This window comes from Microcaecilia unicolor, chromosome 1 (assembly GCF_901765095.1).
Source record: "Microcaecilia unicolor chromosome 1, aMicUni1.1, whole genome shotgun sequence".
Lineage (NCBI taxonomy): Eukaryota > Metazoa > Chordata > Amphibia > Gymnophiona > Siphonopidae > Microcaecilia > Microcaecilia unicolor.
The window spans coordinates 21,290,482-21,316,241 of NC_044031.1; the positions used below are offsets into that span (position 1 = coordinate 21,290,482).

The window sequence follows — 25,760 nt, forward strand, 5'->3', positions numbered from 1 at the left end:
TGAGGAGAGACTTGCTAACCTGAACATGTATACCCTGGAGGAAAGGAGAAACAGGGGTGATATGATACAGACGTTCAAATATTTGAAAGGTATTAATCCGCAAACGAACCTTTTCCGGAGATACGAAGGTGGTAGAACGAGAGGACATGAAATGAGATTGAAGGGAGGCAGACTCAAGAAAAATGTCAGGAAGTATTTTTTCACGGAGAGAGTGGTGGATGCTTGGAATGCCCTCCTGCGGGAGGTGGTGGAGATGAAAACAGTAACGGAATTCAAACATGCGTGGGATAAACATAAAGGAATCCTGTTCAGAAGAAATGGATCCTCAGGAGCTTAGCCGAGATTGGATAACAGAGCCGGTAGTGGGAGGCGGGGATAGTGCTGGGCAGACTTATACGGTCTGTGCCAGAGCCGATGGTGGGAGGCGGGGATAGTGCTGGGCAGACTTGTACGGTCTGTGCCCTGAAAAAGACAGGTACAAATCAAGGTAAGGTATACACAAAAAGTGGCACATTTCTTGGGCAGACTGGATGGACTGTGCAGGTCTTTTTCTGCCGTCATCTACTGTGTAAGACCGCAGAGCCATGATTCTAATTGCTCCTTTCTGGCCGCGTCAGATCTGGTTCCCTCTTCTTCTGGAGTTGTCCTCAGAAGAACCGTGGAGATTGGAGTGTTTTCCAACCCTCATCACTCAGAACGAGGGGGTGCTTCTGCATCCCAGCCTCCAGTCCCTGGCTCTCACGGCTTGGATGTTGAGAGCGTAGACTTTGCCTCCTTGGGTCTCTCGGAGGGTGTCTCCAGAGTCTTGCTTCCAGGAAAGATTCCACTAAGAAGAGTTACTTTTTTCTATGGAGGAGGTTTACCGTCTGGTGTGACAGTAAGGCCTTAGATCCTCGCTCTTGTCCTACACAGACCCTGCTTGAATACCTTCTACATTTATCCGAGTCTGGTCTCAAGACCAACTCTGTAAGGGTTCATCTTAGTGCTATAAGTGCTTATCATTACCGTGTAGAGGGTAAGCCGATTTCTGGACAGCCTTTAGTTGTTCGCTTCATGAGAGATTTGCTTTTGTCAAAGCCCCCCATCAAACCTCCTACTGTGTCATGGGATCTCAATGTCGTTCTCACCCAGCTGATGAAACCTCCTTTTGAGCCACTGGATTCCTGTCATCTGAAGTACTTGACCTGGAAGGTCATTTTCTTGGTGGCAGTAACTTCAGCACGCAGAGTCAGTGAGCTTCAAGCCCTAGTAGCTCATGCTCCTTATACCAAATTTCATCATAAGAGTAGTCCTCCGCACTCACCCTAAGTTTTTGCCAAAGGTGGTGTCAGAGTTCCATCTGAACCAGTCAATTGTCTTGCCAACATTTTTTCCCAAGCCTCATACCCGCCCTGCTGAGCGTCAACTGCACACATTGGACTGCAAGAGAGCATTGGCCTTCTATCTGGAGCGGACAAGCCCCCACAGACAGTCCGCCCAATTGTTTGTTTCTTTTGATCCCAACAAGAGGGGTGTGTGGCTGTTGGGAAACGCACCATATCTAATTGGTTAGCAGATTGCATTTCCTTCACTTATGCCCAGGCTGGGTTGACTCTTGAGGGTCATGTCACGGCTCACAATGTTAGAGCCATGGCTGCGTCAGTGGCCCACTTGAAGTCAGCAACTATTGAAGAGATATGCAAGGCTGCGACGTGGTCTTCTGTCCACACATTCACATCTCACTACTGCCTTCAGCAGGACACCCGACGCGACAGTCGGTTTGGGCAGTCGGTGTTACAGAACCTGTTTGGAGTTTAGAATCCAACTCCTCCCCCCTAGGCCCATTTTTATTCTGTTCCAGGCTGCACTCTCTGTTAGTTGTTTCAAGTTAGGTCAATCTCAGTTATGTCCTCGCCGTTGCGAGGCCCAATTGACCATGTTTTGTTGTTTTGAGTGAGCCTGGGGGCTAGGGATACTCCATCAGTGAGAACAAGCAGCCTGCTTGTCCTCGGAGAAAGCGAAAGCTACATACCTGTAGATGGTATTCTCCGAGGACAGCAGGCTGATTGTTCTCACAATCCCGCCCACCTCCCCTTCAGAGTTGTGTCTTCCCTTACCTAAGCTATGTACTGGACTGACGAGCACGCTCGCAATCGGGCGGGAAGACGGCCGCGGTGCGCACGGAAGCGCGAGACTAGCAAACTTTTGTTGCTAGGGAAGATTTTCCGGTCCTGGGCTGCCGCTGGACGTCACCCATCATTGAGAACAATCAGCCTGCTGTCCTCGGAGAATACCTTCTACAGGTATGTAGCTTTCGCTTTCGTCCTCCCTGCAGGAGAAACGGAAACAACTCACTCCATTATGCAGCTGACTACACAACATGAAGATTAAATTTACGCTTGTTTATCCAGCTGTACTCAAGGTGTATCATAATGGAAGGTGGCACTCATTCACGGAGGAATCTGCTGCTAAAGACTATGTGAACGGGCTGGAACGGAGTGTGAGCCCTAACAATCCCGATTAATCTGCATAATAAGACTGGGGAGATGGTAACGAGGAGGCGCACTGATTCCTGTTCACAGAAGTATTTACTATGTAATAACATGTGTTATGTTGTCAGTATGGGGCCTAGGTAGTCTTAACACCAAGGTGACTCTTGTAATGTTTGATACAGGGGAATTAGGATCTGGGGGCGGGGAGGTGCTCATAGAGGGAGATAGGGGGGAAAGAGGGAGTAGGAGGGGCGGGAAGACTAGGGGCAGATGGGGCTTGGGTACAGTTATGAGGGGGGGGAAGGGGGGAATGCTTGAGAAGTGAAATAGTGGAGAAGGGAACCTGGTTGGTGGAGGATGGTCTCCTGCTTGGCGGGGTAGACAAGTGTCCTTGGGGAAGGGCTGGGCCCTCGGGGATTGAACACAATAGTTACTCTGTTGGATCACTCAAAAGACCCAGGCCATAGATGAACAACAGTCCACCTTTAAAAATAATATCTTGGAATGTTTTGGAAATAACATCCCCTGGGACACTAGTACACCGGTGAGCGGCTCGCTGTTGACTCCTGCGCATGTTGAAGGTGCACGGGAATCCTTAGAGCTGGAAATCTCTCTCAGCCCCGATGCTCGAACACCACCTCCTCCTCCTGTGCCTCGTGAGCTCGGTGCTCTATCGGTAATGTCTTCGACTCCAGTCCCGGAAGTGGATGAGGAATCAGGCAGAAGGGGGGCAAGTAAAGTCCAAAGAGCAGAGCTTACAACGATGGCCGAGACAACCAAGGAGGATCAAAGTGTTCCCAGTATGGCAGGAATTTTTCCGCTGCAACAACAGACGGAGGTAGGAGCTTTTTCCTTTGCACAATTACAGATTAAACCTCCTGAAGTTACGTTAGACTGCCTTTGGACTCTAATAGTAGATTTAGGTAAGGCACTAATTCCCCAAGTACAAAAAGTAAAACAAGAAGTTGAAAGGATGGAAGAACAAGTAAAACAAACGAACATTCAAGTGGAAAAACAAGAGAAAGAAATAAAACAATTACAAGAAGTACAGCAGACTATGTTAAAGGATTTAATAAACTCTAGAAGGAAAATAGAGATTTTGGAAAACTTTACTAGAAGTAATAATTTACGCTTTATAAATTTTCCTTATTTGAAAGAGATATCCCCTAGGGAGATGTTAAAATTATATTTCCAGGAAATTTTCCAAATAAAAGAAGAGAATATTCCTCTGTTCGCACAAGCATTTTATCTCCCTCCCAGGAACCAACAAGTTTTGGAAAATCAATCCCTTGATGTAACAGATTTGTTGGAATCTTCCATAACAGACCAAGCAACAGCTGCTACTTTGGTAGCAACAGTTACTTTTTCCTCGGATAAATTTTGGATATTAAAACTATTTTATAAAAATCGTGATAAGACTTTCAAGGGACTTAAGATCAATGTTTATCCTGATGTGTCGAGAGAAACACAAGTGCGCAGGAAAAAATTTCTTCAGAAGAAGCAGGAAACATTACAAATGGGAGCAACTTTCTTTTTAAAATTTCTGTGCAAATGTTTGGTTACCTACCGGTCTGAAAAATTTGTGTTTTATGATCCCTCCCAACTGGAAACATTTATAACATCTAGAAGGACAGTTGGAACAGTTTCACCAACTATAAACAGTGTTTGAAAACAAAAGAGTGTCCTAATCACGCCTATCTACCATTTGTGTTTTATTTTCTTTATTTCCTTAAGTTCTTCAACTATTACTTATATTTTGAACTCCTAAATGTGGACTTATATTGGTTTTGAGGAAGTAGATGGGTAACAGATTTTGCTTGATATTGTAACCTCACTTACTGATTTTTCTTATCAATTTTGTGTATTTGCGAAATTGAAATATAATAAATAAAATAATTACGGAAATAACATCCCCTGTGAAACGCTATAAAATCCTAACCCAACTAAAACATCACGGGGCGGCGATTGCGTGTATACAGAAGACAAAATTGTCTGATTCCGAACATGAAAAACTTAGCCAAGAACGGGTAGGTACATGTTATTACTCATCATCGGGAAATAGGAAAAGTGGGGTGGAAGTTTTATTGAAGAAGGAACTGCCATGCTAATCCAAACTGATATATAAAGATACAGAGGGCCGTGTGGTGCTACTACATCTCAATTTCCAGGGCCAGAAATTTTACATGTGCACAGTTTACGGCCCAAACTCTTACAACCCACGATTTTTTCAATCTGTTGTGGCACTGGGACTACAACATTCTGATGCGCCATGGATTTGGGCGGGTGACTTTAATCAGGTACTAGACACTACCCTGGACAGATCGTCCCCCACTGCCATACTGGGGGTGGGGAGGGGTAAGGGGTTATCGGCGTTATGCAATCAATAGACCCGTGGCAGACCCTCCATCCTTCAGTTAAAGATTACACTCACCAATCTAAGGTCCATAGATCCTGGTCGAGAATAGATTACATTCTGATTAGCCTTACATGGTTTTTTTAAAGTCAAGACAGCTGCTATTGGACCGATGGAGGTCTTGGACCATACCATGATATGGATAGACTTGGACCTGGGAATGGGGCAGGCTTCACGGGGAGAGGGTTGGAGATTTCCTTCCTACTTACACCAAGGCAAACTTTTGAGGGAACACCTAGGGAACAAATGGCAGATGTATGTGGATACTAACTTGGAATCTTGCGAATCACCAATATTATTTTGGGAAGCTTCCAAGGTAGTGCTGAGGGGAGAAGTGATAGCATTTATGTGCGGTCGTGCGAAACGCCTAGCGTCTGGTATTTTAAAATTAGAAGACGCATATATATAGTAGCAAAGAGGAAATATCTCACCAATCCCACTATAATTAATAGAGACCAAATGACAGCAGCCCTGGTTGCCCTCAATTCTTTATTACATGAACAAGCCAAAAAATATCTGATGGCCTGAACTTTCAGCGGTTCGGGAACAAATCAGGTAAACTTCTGGCAAGAGTTGCCCAAACAAATTTCTCCCGTCAATTTATTGAGTCAGTGACGAACGATGCGGGCACCAGAGTTACACAACTACCTGACATAGTAGAAATATTTTACTCCCATTTTAAGGAAACATATTCCCCTAGAACTAGGGAGCAGGGGCCTATGACACGGGATTACTTGGACGACGCTGTTATACCCAGTCTTACCGAGGAGGCAAAAGCAGCTCTATCTGCACCTATCAGAGCACAAGAGGTGCAAAAAGTACTACGAGCATTGCCTCTGGGCTCAGCACCTGGTATTGACGGTTTTCCCAGCGAATACTATAAAATCTTGACCCCGCAAATTTGTGGCCCCTTAATAGCATACTTTGACGCTGTTGTAGGCAGAGATTTCTTTTCCACGGGGGAAAACGAGGCCCTGATCACCCTTATCCCCAAACCTGGGAAACCAAAAGAACATGTCGAATCTTATTGGCCAATCTCCCTGATTAATGTCGATATAAAAATATTGGCCCGGGTGTTGGCGGACAGGTTAATGACACACATTCCAGGCCTGATAGGTGACCACCAAGTGGGGTTCATCAAAGGGAGACACTCCACTAAACATGTACGGAAAGTGTTATTGGGAGTGGCACATGGGCAGGCCACGGGCGATCCGACACTCTTGGTCAGTTTAGATGCGGCCAAGGCCTTTGACAAAGTCAATTGGGATTACCTGTTCCAGGTCCTGGAATATGTTGGACTGGAGGGCTGGTACATGGCAGCAATAAAATCACTGTAACCAGGCGCCTCTCTTGTGCAGCCAGGGATAGAACAATCTCCTCCAGCCACAGGCTCCCGGTACAATGAAGAAACAGATATCCACCAGTAACTTCAAACTCAAGGACTTTATTCCATGCAGGTTTCTAGTACACATTTCCAACAGCAGCATTCACCTTCAATCCTAAGCACATATAAGCCACCTGAAAGTGTGTGGCCAGTAGTCCCCTTTAAGCAGAAGGCTCTCAGCACATATCAGGATTAAATATAGGCTACAGTCAGCTTCAGTCTAGGTTCTTTATCCAGTGCACCATAAACAGTAGTTCAATTCCAAACAGCAGCGGTCCATTCAATTCATAATCACACATCCCAAAGCAGCAGTTATACTTCTATTCTCTTCACCCTCATAATGAGCTCCATATTTTAGGGACTTCTCACACTCAAGGGATTCCACCCTGCATCAGCTTCACTAGTAAAGTCAATACTTTAGGGACCTCTTCTTACCCAAGGATTTTCAGCCTGCAAATACTTCTAAGACTTCAGTACTTTAGGGACCTCCCTGCCCAAGGGTTTTCAGCCTGCAACTGCTTCTCGCCTTCCTTGCTGCTCTCCACTGCTGCTCCTTCTACTGCTCTACTTGGGACTCCTTCCCACCTGCCTAATCAATCCCTGGCTTCTGCCTTCACAACCAATCCTGCTCCACTCATTAGCTTCTTCCACACCCATACCAGCTGAGTTGAGCATTAGACTAATGAGGAGCTCCAGCACACAGGGTGTCCTATCTCTCTTTCCCCCTAGTGGCAGCCAACCTACACCTCCTGCTAGCTTACACCCATGTCCTCCCTTATTGCAGCTAGGAGACCCAGATATCCAGGGAGTGGAACTGAGAGGAAGTCAGATAAAGGTACTGGCTTTTGCAGACGACATGTTCCTTACCCTCACTAAACCTAACCAATCTCTGTCTCACCTTCTAGCGACCATAGACAAATTTAGTTTTTTCTCTGGGCTGGAATTAAACTTACAAAAATCAATGGCACTACCGATTCAGCAAAACATACAACTGGAGTGGGAAGGCCAGTTTCCCTTCCAGTGGGCTAAAGGAACAATACAGTACTTGGGGGTCTATGTCCCTGCTGATTTAGCTTACCTTTATCAGGAGAATGTGGGCCCCCTATTGGGAAAAACGCAGGAACTCTTAGAGAGATGGCAAGGACTTCCCATTTCGTTAATGGGACGCATTTCCCTGTTCAATATGATTGGTTTCCCAAAATGGACATATGTATTACAAATGCTCCCAATTATCTTGGGAGGAAAAGAGGAATGACGGTTACACAGATCCCTCGGCTGTTTTTTGTGGCAGGGCAAGAGAGCGCGCATAGCATTAACAAAAATAATGCGACCCCACACTAAGGGGGGCCTGGGTCTTCTTGATTTGACTCTTTTCTCAGTGGCTAGTGGGCTGCGTCATTTATCTGACTGGTTTCGGGCGAAGGACTATTTCTCGTGCACTACCGTGGAGACCCTTCTAATGGCACCGCTTAACTTTGCATATTGGCTCCACGCTCCGGCAGATAAATTACCTTCCCTTGGGCCCTATGAGTACATTTTAAGCCCCCTGCGGGGAACCTGGAGATGGTTAAGCAAAAGAATGGGCTGGGACAGGGAGACCTGCCCATTGCAGAGGTTACGGGTAGGAACATAAGGGGAGATGAGGGTAGAGAGGTAAGGGGGGGGGGGGGGCTGCAGATTGGGTGCATTTGTAGGTTAGCAGGAGAAGCTTGAACTGTATGCGGTACCTGATTGGAATCCAGTGAAGTGACATGAGTATATCGGTCCAGGCGGAAGATAAGATGTGCAGCAGAGTTCTGAACAGACTGAATGGGGGATAGATGGCTAAGTGGGAGGCCAGTGAGGAGTAGGTTACAGTAGTTAAGGCGAGAGGTAATGAGAGAGTGGATGAGAGTTCGGGTGGTATGTTCAGAGAGGAAAGGGCGAATTTTGCTGATGTTATAGAGGAAGAAGCGACAGGTCTTGGCTATCTGCTGGATATGCGCAGAGAAGGAGAGGGAGGAGTCGAAGATGACTCCGAGGTTGCGGGCAGATGGGATGGGGAGGATGAGGGTGTTGTCAACTGAGATAGAGAGTGGCGAGAGAGGAGAAGTGGGTTTGGGTGGGAAGACAAGAAGCTCGGTCTTGGCCATGTTCAGTTTCAGGTGGCGGTTGGGCATCCAGGCGGCAATGTCGGATAAGCAGGCCGATACTTTGGCTTGGGTTTCTGCAGTGATGTCAGGTGTGGAGAGATAAAGCTGGGTGTCGTCAGCATAAAGATGATATTGGAAACCATGGGAAGAGATAAGGGAGCCCAATGAAGAGGTGTAGATTGAAAAAAGAAGGGGTCCAAGGACAGATCCCTGAGGAACTCCAACAGAGCAGGATGGGGGTGGAGGAAGAACCATGAGAATGTACTCTGAAGGTACAGTGGGAGAGATAAGAGGAGAAGCAGGAGAGGACAGAGCCCTGGAACCCAAATGAGGACAGCGTGGCAAGAAGTAAATTGTGATTGACAGTGTCAAAAGCGGCGGATAGATCGAGGAGGATGAGGATGGAATAGTGGCCTTTGGATTTGGCAAGGAAGAGATCATTGCAGACTTTAGATAGCGCCGTTTCTGTAGAGTGTAAGGGGTGAAAGCCGGATTGAAGCGGATCGAGGATGGCATGAGAGGAGAGAAAATCAAGGCAACGGCTGTGAACGGCGCGCTTAAGTAACTTGGAGAGGAAGGGTAGGAGGGAAATGGGGTGGTAGTTGGAGGGACAGGTAGGGTCAAGTGATGGTTTTTTGAGGAGTGGTGTGACAACAGCATGCTTGAAGGAGTCATGGACAGTTGCAGTGGAGAGAGAGAGGTTGAGGCTATGACAGATGGGGGGGGTGACAGTAGGAGAGATGGTGTTAAGTAAGTTGGTGGGGATGGGGTCGGAGGAACAAGTGGTGCATTTCGAGGAGGAAAGAAGATGGGCGTTTTCCTCTTTGGTGATATCAGGAAATGAGGAGAAGGAGGCCTGGGTTGGTTGGTTGAGGGAGTGAGTTATAGGGTGAAGAGGAGGAGATGGTTTGGTGGTGAATTCGAGGTTGATTTTCTGCACCTTGTCGCGGAAGTAGTCGGCCAGTGATTGAGGAGAGAGTGGGGGTGGGGGGTGGGGGTGGGTGGGAGTGGAGGGCACTTTGAGGAGGGAGTTAAGGGTGGCAAAGAGGCGATGGGGGTTAGAGCTGAGGGAATTAGTCAATTGTGTGTAATAGTCCTGTTTGGCGAGGAATAGGGAGGACTGGAAGGAGAATAGCATGAATTTGTAATGAATGAAATCAGTATGGGTGCGAGATTTTCTCCAGAGGTGTTCAGCCGATCGGGCATAGGAGCGAAGGTAACGGGTGCAAGGGGTCAGCCAGGGCTGGGGATTAGTGCGCCTTGTGGGACGGGAGATGGATGGTGCAAGGGTGTCCAGAGCAGAGGAGAGAGTGGCATTGTAAGTGGAGACAGCTTTGTCAACAGACTCGGAGGACATAATGGAAGGGAGGAGATTAGAGATACTAGAGGATAAGGTGGGAGGGTCGACAGCCTGGAGATTCCTGGAAGTAGTGGTTAGTGTTGGGCGGGACTGAGGGGGAGGGTGATGAAGTGTGAAGGTGATCAGGTGATGGTCGGAGAGGGGAAGAGCTGAGGCGCAGAAATTGGAGGGTGAGCAGGTAGAGGAGAGGACGAGGTCAAGGCAGTGCCAGATTGGTGAGTAGGGGTGGTGGAGCTCAGTGGAGAGGCGCGATAATGGAGTGTTGTTCTTTGGAAAAAAAGGGAATTACTGACTTAGCTTCAAAAAAGGGAGACGTTTTCTGCCAGATATGGCTGCCTTTTTGGAACTCTTTGACACCTATTGCACGTAGTAGGATACTGAACTGTTAAATACTTGTGGAAGGTGGGAAGGGATGGGTTGGAGGGGGGAGGATGGGGATGCCAGAAAGGGAGAGTGATGGGAGAAAATGAAAAGGGCATGTGTTTACCAAATGTATTCTGCAATAATGTTGTGATGTTTTCTTATTGCCTATAAGTGTTTATGTTGACTGGTTGCCAATAAAATATGAATGGAAAGAAAAAACCTCTACTCTCTTCTAACTCATGATTAATACCTTCTGTTTATATCCAACAGATCATCAGATCACACAAGGAGGGAAGCGACAAAAGAAGCAAGAAGAACCCCTTGTAGAAATAGAAGAGATCCAAAGAAAAAGAGAAAAAATCTGTGAGAATATTTCCCAGATAACTGAGAGGATTAACACAAAGAATTGTAAGCGGAAATCAAAGGAACGGAGAGACCCTGCTGGAGACTCAATGGATGGAGTCAGTAAGTGTGAGAGAAATGACAGGGAGCTCAGTAACATCCCTGAGGACCAGAGACACCTATCAGAGAGACCCTTTCAAATTGATAATAGTGATAAGGTGACTTCTAAATTCCACCATGACAAGAGGAAAGGAAATAAACACCAGAAAGAATTCACATCTATTGCATATAACAGGAGCATCAACTTTATTTATTCTAAGAGTAATAAAAGTTGCCCGTTTTCAGAATTCCAAATACACAAAAGGAATCACAAAAATGAGAAATCATTTACAGCTACTGAGTGTAATAAAAGCGTCACTCAGCTTTCAGCTCTAAAAAATCACCAACAGATCCACACAGGAGAAAAACCATATATATGTACAGAGGGTAATAAAAGCTTCACTCGGGTTTCATATCTAAAAAGTCACCAGAGGATGCACGTGGGCCACAAACCATTTACATGTACTGAGTGTAATGAAAGCTTCATTGTACTTTCACATTTAAAAATACACAAAAGGATACACACAGGATGCAAACCATTTACTTGTAGTGAGTGTAATAAAAGCTTCACTCAGTTTTCATATCTAAAAATTCATCAGAGGATCCACACAGGAGAGAAGCCATATATATGTACTGAATGTTATAAAAGCTTCACTCGCTTTTCAACCCTAAAAACTCACCAAAAGACTCACGCAGGAGACAAACCATTTATATGTACTGAGTGTAATAAAAGCTTCACTCAGCTTTCACATCTAAGAATTCACCAGAGGAACCACACTGGAGAAAACCATTTACATGTACTGAGTGTAATAAAAGCTTCACTCAGCGTTCACGTCTCAAAATTCACAAGAGGAGCCACACAGGAGAAAAACCATATATATGTACTGAGTGTAATAAAAGCTTCACTCGCCTTTCAGCTCTAAGAATTCACCAGAGGAACCACACAGGAGAAAAACCATATATATGCACTGAGTGTAAGAAAAGCTTCACTCGCCTTTCAGCTCTAAGAATTCACCAGAGGAACCACACAGGAGAAAAACCATATATATGCACTGAGTGTAAGAAAAGCTTCACTCGCCTTTCAGCTCTAAGAATTCACCAGAGGGACCACACAGGAGAAAAACCATATATATGTACTGAGTGTAATAAAAGCTTCACTCAGGTTTCAGGTCTAAGATCTCACCAAAAGCTTCACCCAGGAGACAAGGTATTTATATGTATTGAGTGTAATAAAAGCTTCACTCAATTTTCACATCTAAAAGTTCACCAGAGGAGCCACACAGGAGAAAAACCATTTACATGTACTGAGTGTAATAAAAGGTTCACTCAGCTTTCACATCTAAAAGTTCACCAGAAGAACCACACAGGAGAAAAACCATATATATGTACTGAGTGTAATAAAAGCTTCACTCAGCTTTCATATCTAAAAATTCATCAGAGGATCCACACAGGAGAGAAGCCATATATATGTACTGAATGTTATAAAAGCTTCACTCGCTTTTCAACTCTAAAAACTCACCAAAAGACTCACACAGGAGACAAACCATTTCTATGTACTGAGTGTAATAAAAGCTTCACTCAACCTTCACATCTAAAAGTTCACCAGAGGAGCCACACAGGAGAAAAACCATTTACTTGTACTGAGTGTAATAAAAGCTTCACTCGCCTTTCATATCTAAAAATTCACCAGAGGAACCACACAGGAGAAAAACGATATATATGTACTGAGTGTAATAAAAGCTTTACTCATCTTTCATCGCTAAGAATTCACCAGAGGAACCACACTGGAGAAAAACCATTTACATGTACTGAGTGTAATAAAAGCTTCACTCAGCTTTCACGTCTCAAAATTCACCAGAGGAACCACACAGGAGAAAAACCATATATATGTACTGAGTGTAATAAAAGTTTCACTTGCCTTTCACATCTAAAAATTCACCAGAGGAACCACACAGGAGAAAAACCATATATATGTACTGAGTGTAATAAAAATTTCACTCGCCTTTCACATCTAAAAATTCACCAGAGGAACCACACAGGAGAAAAACCATATATATGTACTGAGTGTAATAAAAGCTTCACTCAGCTTTCATATCTAAAAATTCATCAGAGGATCCACACAGGAGAGAAGCCATATATATGTACTGAATGTTATAAAAGCTTCACTCGCTTTTCAACTCTAAAAACTCACCAAAAGACTCACACAGGAGACAAACCATTTATATGCACTGAGTGTAATAAAAGCTTCACTCGCCTTTCATATCTAAAAATTCACCAGAGGAACCACACAGGAGAAAAAACATATATATGTACTGAGTGTAATAAAAGCTTCATTCACCTTTCACATCTAAAAAGGCACCAAAAGATTCACTCAGGAGACAAACCATTTATATGTATTGAGTGTAACAAAAGCTTCACTAAAGTTTTAGGTCTAAAATCTCACCAAAAGATTCATATCACAGAATAAGATGTTGGTTATTAATCATCTGGCACTTGCTACTCTCATATAGCTTTGGAATTGTAGACTGGCTCCTGGCTGTGCTGGCTCAAATCACACAATGGCTGCCATGACCCTCCAGTGGCAATCTCGTGCTTCTGCTGAGAGTCATAAGAACCAGCTGGGCAGGAACGGCTGGGAATTGATCCTGTCCTAATGTGCCACTAGATCACCAGAGCAGTAAGATAAGCCTAAGAGCAGCTGCAGCCTAGGGGTGGGCTTGTGGAGGGGAACAGCACTAGCAGACTAAGGGTGGGCTTCTTATATTTGAGGAAGGGTGCCAGGAGGTGGAGACCTATGGGCCAGTGGAGTGGCCTAGTGGTTAGGGTGGCGCACTTTGGTCCTGGGGAACTGAGGAACTGAGTTCAATTCCCACTTCAGGCACAGGCAGCTCCTTGTGACTCTGGGCAAGTCACTTAACCCTCCATTGCCCCATGTAAGCCACATTGAGCCTGCCATGTGTGGGAAAGCACAGGGTACAAATTTAATAAAAAAAAAAAAAAGTTTTGGTTTCAACAGAAAATGTCATTTTTAGCTGAAACCAAAACAAGGCTGAATGTGGGTTTCGGCTTTGTTTTGGTAGTGAAGCCAAAACCAAAATTTGGTCAGTTTCTATTTTGTGTGCATATGAGGCCAGAACCAAACCATCATGGATTCTGCTGCAGTGCATCCCGGACCTGTCACTACTGCCAAGGTCATGCTGCCAGAGTATGAAGAATGAATCTGGACATTGTTCTTTGTTTTCTACTATTTATGTGCTGAAATCTTGGTACCAGGGACTTTCTCAGCATCAAGACCTTGAAGTGTTGCTATTATGTACAGTCAATCATGGTACCTCTGCATTCCTCATCTGCCTTCTGTCTAACTGCCATGTGATAGAAAGTCTGATTGGCTGTACCAATGTCATTGTGCTCTGACTCCTCCAATCAGAGAGGCAGTTTAAAGTGTGCAATTTGCATATTGTCTGCTTGACCAATTGATTTTTGCAGTTCGGATTGGTTGAGTGATGGTAACTAATACAAAAAATTGATCACTCCGAGACCTGAGTTAATGCTCCTTCAGTTTGGGACTCTTTTTAACCTGCTTGCCATCTTTATTGTTGTTACTTCAGTTCATCCTACTGATCTGATATTTGCTTTATCCAGATTCTCCATATCCAGGGCATCCATTCTATTTCTTAATTGTGCTATACAGGATCTTGAAATCAATTTCTCCAGAATGTTTCTATTTCATGTAGTTGGTGGTGTTTCCATCATACTAATGTCCTTCAAGACTGTTTTGGTTTCTCTCTAAACAGTTTATTTTGATATTTCTGTTTTCTTCATATCTGCAGTTTTTGTGCTTCAGCTGTCACTTAGAATTAATTATTGGATCCTATGAATTTAAGTTCTTCTTCTTCTACTACTACTGTAGCATGTTCTAGTTTCTTCTTCGCTATCTTTAGTACCTTCTCCCAACTGTGATCCAGGTTACAAGTACCTGGCGAGATCCCCAAAAAGTACAATACATTTTATTCTGCTTATCCTAGAAATAAGCAGTGGATTTTCCCCAAGTCCATTTTTAATAATGGTCTATGGACTTTTGCTTTAGGAAGCCATCCAAACCTTTTTTAAACCCCACTAAGCTAACTGCTTTTATTTCATTCTCTGAAAATGAATTACAGAGTTTAATTACACGAATGAAGAAACGTTTTCTCCAGTTCGTTTTAAATTTACTACTTTGTAGCTTCATTGCATGCCCCCTAGTCATAGTATTTTTGGAAAGAGTAAAGAGACGCTTCACATCTACCCATTCCACTCCACTCATTATTTTATAGACCTCTATCATATCTCCCCTCAGCCGTCTTTTCTCCAAGCTGAAGAGCCCTAGCCACTTTAACCTTTCCTCATAGGGAAGTCGTCCCATCCCCTTTATCATTTTTGTTGCCCTTCTCTTTACCTTTTCTAATTCCACTGTATCTTTTTTGAGATGTGGTGACCAAAATTGAAGGCAATATTCAAGGTGCGATTGCACCATGGGGGCGATACAAAGGCATTATAACATCCTCATTTTTGTTTTCCATTCCTTTCCTAATAATACCTAAAATTATATTTGCTTTCTTACATAAGTACATAAGTATTGCCACAGTGGGACAGTCCAAAGGTCCATCAAGCCAAGCATTCTGTTTCCAACAGTGGCCAATCCAGGACACAAGTACCTGGCAAGATCACAAAAAAGTTCAATACATTTTATGCTGCTTATCCCAGAAATAAGCAATGGATTTTCTCCAAGTCAATTTAATAATGGTCTATGGACTTTTCCTTTAGGAAGCTGTCCAGACCTTTTTTAAACCCTGCTAAGCTAACCGCCTTTACCACATTCTCTGGCAACAAATTCCAGAGTTTAATTACACGTTGAGTGAAGATAATTTTTCTCCAATTAGTTTTACATTTACTACTTTGTAGCTTCATCAAATCCCCCCTAGTCCTAGTATTTTTGGAAAGCGTAAACAAGCTCTACCTATTCCACTCCACTTATTATTTTATAGACCTCTATCATTTCACCCCTCAGCTGTCTTTTCTCCAAGCTGAAAAGCCCAAGCTGTTTCAGCCTTTCCTTATAGGGAAGTCGTCCCATCCCCTTTACCATTTCCGTTGCCCTTCCACTATATCCTTTTTGAGATGCGGCTGTTGCTATTCTCCCAGGTTTTGTTCCTTTTGGGGGTGGGATAGGGTTATGGATTGACTCTGTTGGGTGGGGTACTGCTGAGAATGTTCCTTTTCTTTCTGTGGGAAGGGGAGAGCTGGAAGAATGAGAACTTTCCCTCTTCAGTTGTTATGGCTTTATTGTTGAATGTTCTGGGGAGAGGGGGTTGGGGGGAATGGTCTTCGGGGAGTGGGATTAGTGCAGCTCAATACTTAAAATTGTTGATACATGTATAGCTGTTCTGCTTCCTTTTTTACTCTGTTGTTTTGGTTGTTATCAATAAAAATGATTGAAACTAAAATAAAAGTAACTTAAGTCTTTGTAAAACTGTCATCTTATCTCAGAAATATTCCAGTAACTTACATGTATTGCTTTTCGGAAGCTACACTGCTCTAACTCCTAACATCCAAGAAAAACACATCTGCATAACAAGTAATATTAGGACGTGATGGAATTGGTTATGCGCATAATTCCCTATTTTACAGGTCTCATAAGGGAAAGGGGGATGATATCTGATATCTCACCTTTCTGTGGTTATTATCTAAGGGGCCCTTTTACTAAGCCAAAATGAGACTACCGCTAGGCCAGAGCACCCTCCTGGCGGTCACCACGTGTGTAGCAAGCGAGTATTTACCGCTAGATCAATGGGTGGTGTTAAGGGCTCAGGCCGGTTTTGGGTGTGCGCTGGTTTCATTTTTACCACAGGCCCATTCCATTAGAAAAATAACGCCCGGCCTGCGCCCAATACCCGCATCTACACTACTTCAGACCACTTTTTACCGTGGTTTACATATTTACAGGCACCATCTTGTTCCTAAAGCAATTAAGGGTTAAATGAATTTTCCTAAGTTAAATCCCAGGGGTCCTTTTACTAAGGTGTGCTGAAAAATAGCCTGCGGTAGTGTAGACACATGTTTTGGGTGCGCGCAGAATCATTTTTCAGCGCAGCTACAAAAAAGGCCTTTTTAAAATTTTTGCCGAAAATGGAGGTGCGGCAAAATGAAAATTTCCACGCGGCCATTTTGGGTCTGAGATCTTACCGCCACCCATTGACCTAGTGGTAAAGTGTCACACGGTAACCAGACGGTAATGACCTACGCGCGTCAAATGCCACTTGGTGCATGCTCAATACACGCATCGAAAAATAAAATTATTTTCGGACACACGTATTGAATGTGCGCCAAAAATGAAATTACTGCAAGCCATGAGGTAACTCCATCTTGGCGCACATAGATGCTTAGGCGGCTTAGTAAAAGGGCTCAATTTTTTTTTGTTACATTTGTACCCCGCGCTTTCCCACTCATGGCAGGCTCAATGTGGCTTACATATACAGGTACTTATTTGTATCTGGGGCAATGGAGGTTTAAGTGACTTGCCCAGAGTCACAAGGAGCTGCCTGTGCCTGAAGTGGGAATCAAACTCAGTTCCTCAGGACCAGAGTCCACCACCCTAACCACTAGGTCACTCCTCCATAAAACAAGATGTTCAGCTAAACAGGATTAGTGATAACTTCTTAAAAAGGAGCTTATCAATCAGGCAAAGGTCCTAAATGGTACTAGCTTGAGCGACCTAGCAAACCTATCTTCTAAATGGTAAAAGATATAAACACAAATAGAATAGACTAGGCAGTTGCCTAGAGTGGAACTTTTTCTTCTTTTTCTGGAACAGCATACAGCAGTTCCAATCGAGGCAATTTAATAGATCCTAACAACGTCATAATCTAAAAACTCATCAAGGTAAAGTCTTCCCGGTGGACAATTCCTCTGGAATCTCATTTACCTGGGTAAATGACACTCACACGCTCATATTAAGCTGAATCTTATCATAAATCCAACAATTTGACACAGTAAATGCTTCACCTGATTTCAGTAGTTCGCATGGCAGAAATAATTAGACAAACATTTCCTTTTCACTGACGATATTAGTAGAACAAAAAGCAAAAATTCCCTAACGCTACTAGCCAGGTGTGTAGCCAGACCTCGCGGTGGCCAGAGCCCGAGGTGGGGGGGCACATTTTGGTCTGCCACCCCCACCCTGCCGCAGCAAATACCTTGGCTGGCAGGGATCAACCGGCTACATACTGAATTGTGCTATTGAGTACAAATGCCTGAAGCAACTTTTTAACTCGGAAGTTGTTGTAGCTTAAGTAGAGCACAAACACTGTAACATTTTGCCAACACTAAATCACTAAGTGCTCTTCGCATGCTTTTATCTATCTTATTGCACCACATTGCACTGTAGGACAATGCACTGTAGGACCCGTAAACACCTCAGTCCTGGCTAATTGACTGGCGGGATCTTTGCCTACTTTGGGGGGCTCCAAACAGCTCATGCGATCCAGCTTGTTCCAGCCCCGCTGCCCCAGCCTATTCCAGCCCATCTGCTCCATATTGTTCCAGTCCGCCTGATCCAGTCACTACTTAGGCACCCGTAAACACCTCAGTCACTACTCATGGCCCCGATACACATTCTTTTCCTTGCCCTGTCCCTTCCTAATCTTTTTCCCCTCCCCCCACCACTGCCTACAGCAGGAACTCACTGCCCATCCATGTCCTCTCCCGCCCTGCTCACTATTTCAATACCCTTCCCACCCCTCACCATCTCTCCTATCCCCCTCCTTCCTAGCTCTCAACCTTCAACACTTCCTTCCTGCCATTAACCCATCCCCATTCCTCCTAAGCGCATCCCGGCTTCGTCGCCCTACCTCCCCCACCCTCCTCCGCACTCTCTTGCTCCTCCTGCTATCTGCAGGAGACATCAATCCCAATCCAGGTCCCCCACACCTGTCCTCATCCTATCCATGCAAACAATTCCGGGATGTCTCCAATCCATCTCTATTCCCCTCCTCCCCCACTCTTCCCTCCCCTTCTCTTGTGCCCTGTGGAATGCCCGCTCGGTCTGCAACAAACTTCCCTTCACCCATGATCTCTTCATCTCCCGTTCCCTTCAACTGCTCGCCCTAACTGAAACCTGGCTCACTCCAGATGACTCTGCATCAGTTGCGGCCCTTTGCCACGGAGGTTATCTTTTCTCCCACACTCCCTGCCCAGCTGGCCGCGGAGGAGGCGTCGGGTTTCTACTCTCACCCTCTTATAGTTTTCAACCCCTCCTCCTACCGCAGTCTCGCTGCTTCTCATCCTTCGAAGTTCACTCCATCTGTCTATTCTACCCACTGCCACTCAGAGTTGCAGTCATTTACCGCTCCCCTGACAAGTCCCTCCCTTCCTACCTCACTGACTTCGATGCCTGGCTCTTAGTTTTTCTTGAACCCTCATCTTCATCCCTCATTCTTGGAGACTTTAACATACACGCCGATAACCCATCCGACTCTTACGCTTCCCAGTTCCTCACTCTGACATCCTCCTTCAACCTCCAGCTGAACTCCACCACCCCTACTCATCATTCTGGCCATTGTCTTGACCTTGTCCTCTCCTCTACCTGCTCACCCTCCAATTTCTGCGCCTCTGCTCTTCCTCTCTCAGATCATCACCTGATCACCTTCACACTTCATCACCCTCCCCCTCAGTCTCGCCCAACACTAACCACCACTTCCAGGAATCTCCAGGCTGTTGACCCTCCCACCTTATCCTCTCAAATCTCTAATCTCCTCCTATCCATCTGTCCTCCGAATCTGTCGACAAGGCTGTCTCTACTTACAATGCCACTCTCTCTTCTGCTCTGGATACCCTTGCACCATCCATCTCCCGTCCCATGAGACGTACTAATCCCCAGCCCTGGCTGACCCCTTGCATCCGATACCTTCGCTCCTGCGCCCGATCTGCTGAACGCCTCTGGAGGAAATCTTGCACCCATAGCGACTTCATTCATTAGAAATTCATGCTATCCTCCTTCCAGTCCTCCCTATTCCTTGCCAAACAGGACTATTACACCCAATTGACTAATTCTCTCGGCTCCAACCCTCGTCGTCTCTTCGCCACCCTTAACTCCCTCCTCAAAGTGCCCTCCGCTCCCACCTCCCACCCCCACACTCTCACCTCAATCACTGGCTGACTACTTCCACGACAAGGTGCAAAAGATCAACCTCAAATTCACTATCAAGCCACCTCCTCCTCTTCACCCTTTAACCCACTCCCTCAACCAACCAACCCAGGCCTCCTTCTCCTCTTTTCCTGATATCACCGAAGAGGAAACCGCCCACCTTCTCTCCTCCTTGAAATGCACCACCTGTTCCTCTGATCCCATCCCCACCAACTTACTAAACACCATCTCTCCTACTGTCACCCCCCCCCCCCCCCATCTGTCACATCCTCAACCTCTCTCTCTCCACTGCAAATGTCCCTGACTCCTACAAGCATGCTGTGGTCACAGCACTCCTCAAAAAACCTTCACTAGACCCTACCTGTCCTTCCAACTACCACCCCATCTCCCTCCTACCCTTCCTCTCCAAGATACTTGAACGCGCGTTCACAGCCGCTGCCTTGATTTTCTCTCCTCTCATGCCATCCTCGACCCGCTTCAATCTGATTTTGCCCTCTACACTCAACAGAAACGGCACTCACTAAAGTCTGTAATGACCTGTTCCTTGCCAAATCCAAAGGTCACTACTCCATCCTCATCGACCTATCCGCCGCTTTTGACACTGGCAAACATAATTTACTTCTTGATACACTATCCTCATTTGAGTTCCAGGGCTCTGTCCTCTCCAGGTTCTCCTCTTATCTCTCCCACCGTACCGTCAGAGTATACTCTCATGGTTCCTCCTCCACCCCCATCCCGCTCTCTGTTGGGGTTCCTCAGGGATCTGTTCTTGGACCCCTTCTTTTTTCAATCTACACCTCTTCCCTGGGCGCGCTGATCTCATCTCATGGTTTCCAATATCATCTTTATGCTGACGACACCCAGCTTTATCTCTCCACACCTGACATCACTGCGGAAACCCAGGCCAAAGACATTGCTGCCTGGATGTCCAACCACCACCTGAAACTGAACATGGCCAAGACTGAGCATATTGTCTTTCCACCCAAACCCACTTCTCCTCTCCCTCCACTCTCTATCTCAGTCGATGGCACCCTCATCCTCCCCGTCTCATCTGCCCGCAACCTCGGAGTCATCTTCGACTCCTCCCTCTCCTTCTCTGCCCATATCCAGCAGACAGCCAAGACCTGTCGCTTCTTTCTCTACAAGATCAGCAAAAGTCACCCTTTCCTCTCTGAGCACACCACCCGAACTCTCATTCACTCTCTCATTACCTCTCGCCTTGACTACTGCAACCTACTCCTCACTGGCCTCCCACTTACCCATCTATCCCCCCTTCAATCCGTTCAGAACTCAGCTGCGCATCTTATCTTCCGCCAAGACCGATATGCTCATATCACCCCTCTCCTCAAGTCACTTCACTGGCTTCCGATCAGGTACCGCATACAATTCAAGCTTCTCCTACTAACCTACAAATGCACTCAATCTGCAGCCCCTCACTACCTCTCTACCCTCATCTCCCCTTACTCCCCTACCCGTAACCTCCATTCACAGGACAAATCCCTCCTCTCAGTACCCTTCTCCACCACCGCCAACTCCAGGCTCCGCCCTTTCTGCCTCGCCTCACCCTATGCCTGGAATAAACTCCCTGAGCCCATACGCCAAGCCCCCTCCCTATCCATCTTCAAATCCTTACTCAAAGCCCACCTCTTCAATGTCGCTTTCGGCACCTAATCATTGTACCTCTACCGAAGAAATCTAGACTGTCCCAATTTTTGATTGACTGCACTTTTTTTCCTTTGGATTGTAAGCTCCTTTGAGCAGGGACTGTCCTTCTTTGTTTTTTTGTACAGTGCTGCGTAACCCTGGTAGCGCTCTAGAAATGTTAAATAGTAGTAGTAGTAGGGATCTCCAACCTCCACCAGCTGAAGTGTTATCCAGCGCCGGTCTCTGGTGCCGCTGCGTTGCCTGCCCTGCTCTGTCTTCTACTCACATCCCACATGCTCCTTTTAGTGAAATTGACCCCCCCCCCCCCACCAGCAAAAACCAGGGGCCCAGAGGAAATTTGGGGGGGGGGGGCATGGCCCCACGTAGCTACGCCACTGCTACTAGCACTGAGATACTCAGAATTTAACTTTCTGATTACTATAGAATCTCATAGTAGAAATTTCTCTCTACAACTATAGCATTTAGCACAGACAGAAAAACTCAGAAATATGGTTCATCATGTCATGGCTCAAATTAATTTCAGCCAGTCAGGAATCCGGCCATCAATCAACCAGTGAATAGTTAGGTATAGCACAAAAACAACTAAGGCAATGACTCCTACTGTTACTAGAAATTTCAGGAGAGAATCAGTTCTTTCCAGTTTTTCAGGGTTTCGGTGAATTCTTCACTCATCTCTTAAGATAACCTTCAGGTAGATGGTACTTCCTAAATGTTCCAGCAGGTGTCGCTGTTCAGTGGTAAGAGTGGTATCTTCTGGCAGTGGACAATGTGAATCCTGGAAGGTGGGTAATGGCTCAAAGCTATGTTCACTCTTTATGTAGTTTTAACATACTTGACTGGTTTAACAGGAGATATATACTGGAGGGTATTTTTTAAAAGTCTGTGATTAATAGGTGCCAGTTTGTAATAGGAAACTGTGAAGTGCTGGCTGTTTGTTCACTGATGTGATTATTTTGAGTGCAACTGTGCTTCTACATAATTTTATTTTTGAGTATTAATATATTTCTTTATCTGTGATATTTCTTTTTTTGCTCTTTCACTGTTTGGTCTTTGGCTTTATGATGCCGAGATACTGCTAATAAAAATGTAAAACTATCTCTTACCTAGTGAGATCAGGGTCTGATAATTCTCCTTCATAACCTCCCTGTAAAGCTCCTTCTGCTCTTCATCTAAATACTCCCACTCCTCCTGCGAGAAAGAGAGCGATTTCCTCAAATGTAACCTGCTTCTGAAATACGAACCAGACACACACTCAGCATCTTCTGCATTGCATCCAGTAGATCTCCCAAATGCTAGATGCATATAATTTACAATCACAACATACCCAGTCTCACAGCAGGGTTATATTTCTACTCATAAGTACGTACGTATTGCCATACTAGGACAGACCAAAGGTCCATCAAGCCCAGCATCCTGTTTCCAACAGTGGCCAATCCAGGTCACAAATACCTGGCAAGATCCCAAAAAGTACAACACATTTTATGCTGCTTATCCCAGAAATAGTGGATTTTCCCCAAGTCCAATTTAATAATGGTCTATGGACTTTTCCTTTAGGAAGCCTTTCAAACCTTTTTAAAACTCTGCTAAGGATCTGGCGAGAGGAAGTGACGTCACCGAGAGATGGCCGCATGAACGCGGAGCTCCGCCGGTGCTCAAACATTAGTATCGCTTTCACCCGAGAAAATGCAAGATATCACTCCAACTCGCTAATAGCAAAGGCCTGAAGGTATGACGACCCAGAAAAAGCTAGAAACATATAAGGCCGATAAGCAGGGATCTGGAACGGCATTGAAGAGAAGGGCGGGGATGCAAGGCAATAAGATGGCGGCTGACAACTCGGACTCAGATCCTGACCACGAGGAGCACTCAGACAGCGACACTGAACTTACCAAGAAGGATGTCGCCAAATGGTTCAAAGATCTGAAGGCAGAACTGGTATCCACCAAAAAGGAGATTCAATCAGCAGTAGCGGAGCTACGTGGAGAGGTGAAATAGGTAACAGAGGAAAAAGTACAGGCAATGGCGGAGGATATACAAACTATGAAAACAGTCCTAAAACGGGAGAAGCAGTTCAAATTGGAAATGGAACTGAAGGTGGAAGATCTAGAAAACAGATCACGGAGAAATAACTTAAGATTCAAAGGGGTACCTGAAGACGATCAGTATGCAGACAGTGCCAAAGTAATACAAGAACTATGTGAATTTATCAAAAAATCAGGGATGTTGCTGCCTCAAATCGAGATTTACCAAATAGCAGCCTCGCCGCTGTGTTCTGCGCTGTCTGGAGTTTTTTAAGGGTATGCTCCTTGCAACCGGTGTAAATGCCGTTGCAATAGTCGAAATGGCTCAAGACGAGGGAGTGGATAAGTGACCTGAAGAGGGCAAAAGGCAGGTACTGCCTGATACGCCTGAGGGTCCACATGGACTGGAATATTCGCTTTGTAATGGACGAGACTTGTAGATCAAGAGTCAGGTGGGGATCCAGAATTACCCCTAGGAGTTTCAAACTTGCAGCGACAGGAATGGAGAAGTTTTGTGCAGTAACCGTGACCGGTATAGACTTCTTGAACGTGGAGGAGAGGATGAGGCACTGCGTTTTACCTTGATTGAGTTTAAACTTGAATGTGTTAGTCCAATTGACCATGATGGCGAGATTGTCCTGAATTTCCGCTGAGACTTCTGCTGTGGAAGACCGAAAGGGGATGTAGATGGTCACATCGTCAGCATAGATGTAGGGATTCAGGCCACCACTGTGAAGGGCCGTTGCTAGAGGCATCAGCATGATGTTGAACAGGGTAGGCGAGAGGGGTGAGCCTTGAGGAACCCCACAGCAAGCGTTCCAGGAAGGTGAGAAAGAGGACTGGACCTTGACCCCATAGGATCGGCAAGACAGAAATTCCCGGAACCAATCCAAGACGGCACAACCAACACCATGTTCAGCTAGCAACATGAGTAGGAGATTGTGGTCAACCATGTCGAATGAGGTTTACTGAACTGAAAAAGACCTCTTAACCCGACACCTTTAACAAACATTATTATTATTCAGTGGCGTTCCTATGGTGGCTGACACCCGGGGCGGATCGCCGATGTGCCCAACCCCCCCGGGTGCAGCGCGACCCCCCCACACGGCGAAGGGACACCTCCCCCCCTTAGTATGCCACTGTTATTATTATCATAATTTCTGTTCGCCTTAACCCACTGTGTGGCTCCATTCTATCTGAGCTCCAGGCCCGTCTCATTTACGTTACCACAGTGGGTTTTATTTTTCCATTTTGGAAGGTTTTATCTTTTGTAGATTTTGCTTTAGTTTATTGAGGATGGAGGTGATACTGAAAGTTTCATTTTAATATGGCTGTTATTTGTGTTATTGCTCTTATTATGGGGAGGGGGAATTACTGTCTTACTCTATAATTCCATGACCAGATCGTCTTGCTTTCTCTAATTTCTTTGTAACACCAACTGTATTATTGACCCTGTTATGGTGGTAAGCCACATTGAGCCTGCAATTAGGTGGGAAAATGCGGGATACAAATGCAATAATTAAATCCACAAGGGGAGTTTAAATTTAATTTAAAGATATTAATACATGCTCAATGGGAACCAAAATTTCATCATTTGTACCTACTTTGTCTCACTGTTTGGATCTATTGTGGATCACTGAATGTGGCTTGAGATGAAGGGAAGAATCCTGTCTTTCATTCAGAGACACTGCTGCTGAGCACGTGGCTTCTGATGGTGAGAAATTGGGGTTAACTCCTTTAGTTTGGGGACAGTTAGTTACTCTTTCTAGACTGCCTAAGGGCTGTGTTAGCTCTCACGGGCATGTTTTATTAGATTAATATATTTGGCTTTTAGTATTCTTTTCTCAGGAATACATATACACACACACATATTTTTATTTTTTTTTGTGTAATACTTAATCAGATCTTTGGTGTAATCTGAAGAATACTGGTGCAGCTTACCTTTGGGGAAAGACAGGTCAATTACTTTCTAGGCAAGCTTATTACTTATAGCAAGGCTGGAATGGAAATCATAAAACCTGTCTCTTTCAGAGGGTTACAGCAACCTAGTTGTTGACAGCTTAAGAGAAGTTTGTGAAACTTGGCACTGACGTAAATACAAAATATCAGGTGGATGGCCCAGAAAGGGGAAGCATGGTCCAAAACGAGAAGCTTGTGGTTAGATACCAGTAACTGGTAAACAACAGCCAGGTGCAGGGGGCTTGCTGTAACTTGTGGTTAAGGGGTGCAATAGACGGTCAGAAAAATAGATGTAAGCATGTTTTCAAGATTTAAAGCTACTCATTACCATAGCCAATCAGTGTTAACTTTCAGGTGTGTTTGCTGTCAT

At 45.2% G+C, this 25,760-nt stretch overlaps 2 protein-coding genes across 2 annotated transcripts in view; one reads left to right on the plus strand and one right to left on the minus strand.

The window, feature by feature from the left end:
* LOC115459995 overlaps positions 1 to 13,261 on the plus strand; it is a 112,242-nt gene extending 98,981 nt beyond the window's left edge. The window contains 3 exon segments of the mRNA XM_030189859.1: positions 10,394 to 11,344; positions 11,347 to 11,752; positions 11,837 to 13,261. Of these exon segments, the coding sequence (XP_030045719.1) occupies positions 10,394 to 11,344; positions 11,347 to 11,752; positions 11,837 to 13,031 (2,552 nt within the window). The 3' untranslated portion in view covers positions 13,032 to 13,261.
* Positions 1 to 25,760, minus strand: part of LOC115463276 (zinc finger protein 271-like) — a 972,359-nt gene that overhangs the window by 177,834 nt on the left and 768,765 nt on the right. The gene's annotated exons all lie outside the window — the stretch shown is intronic.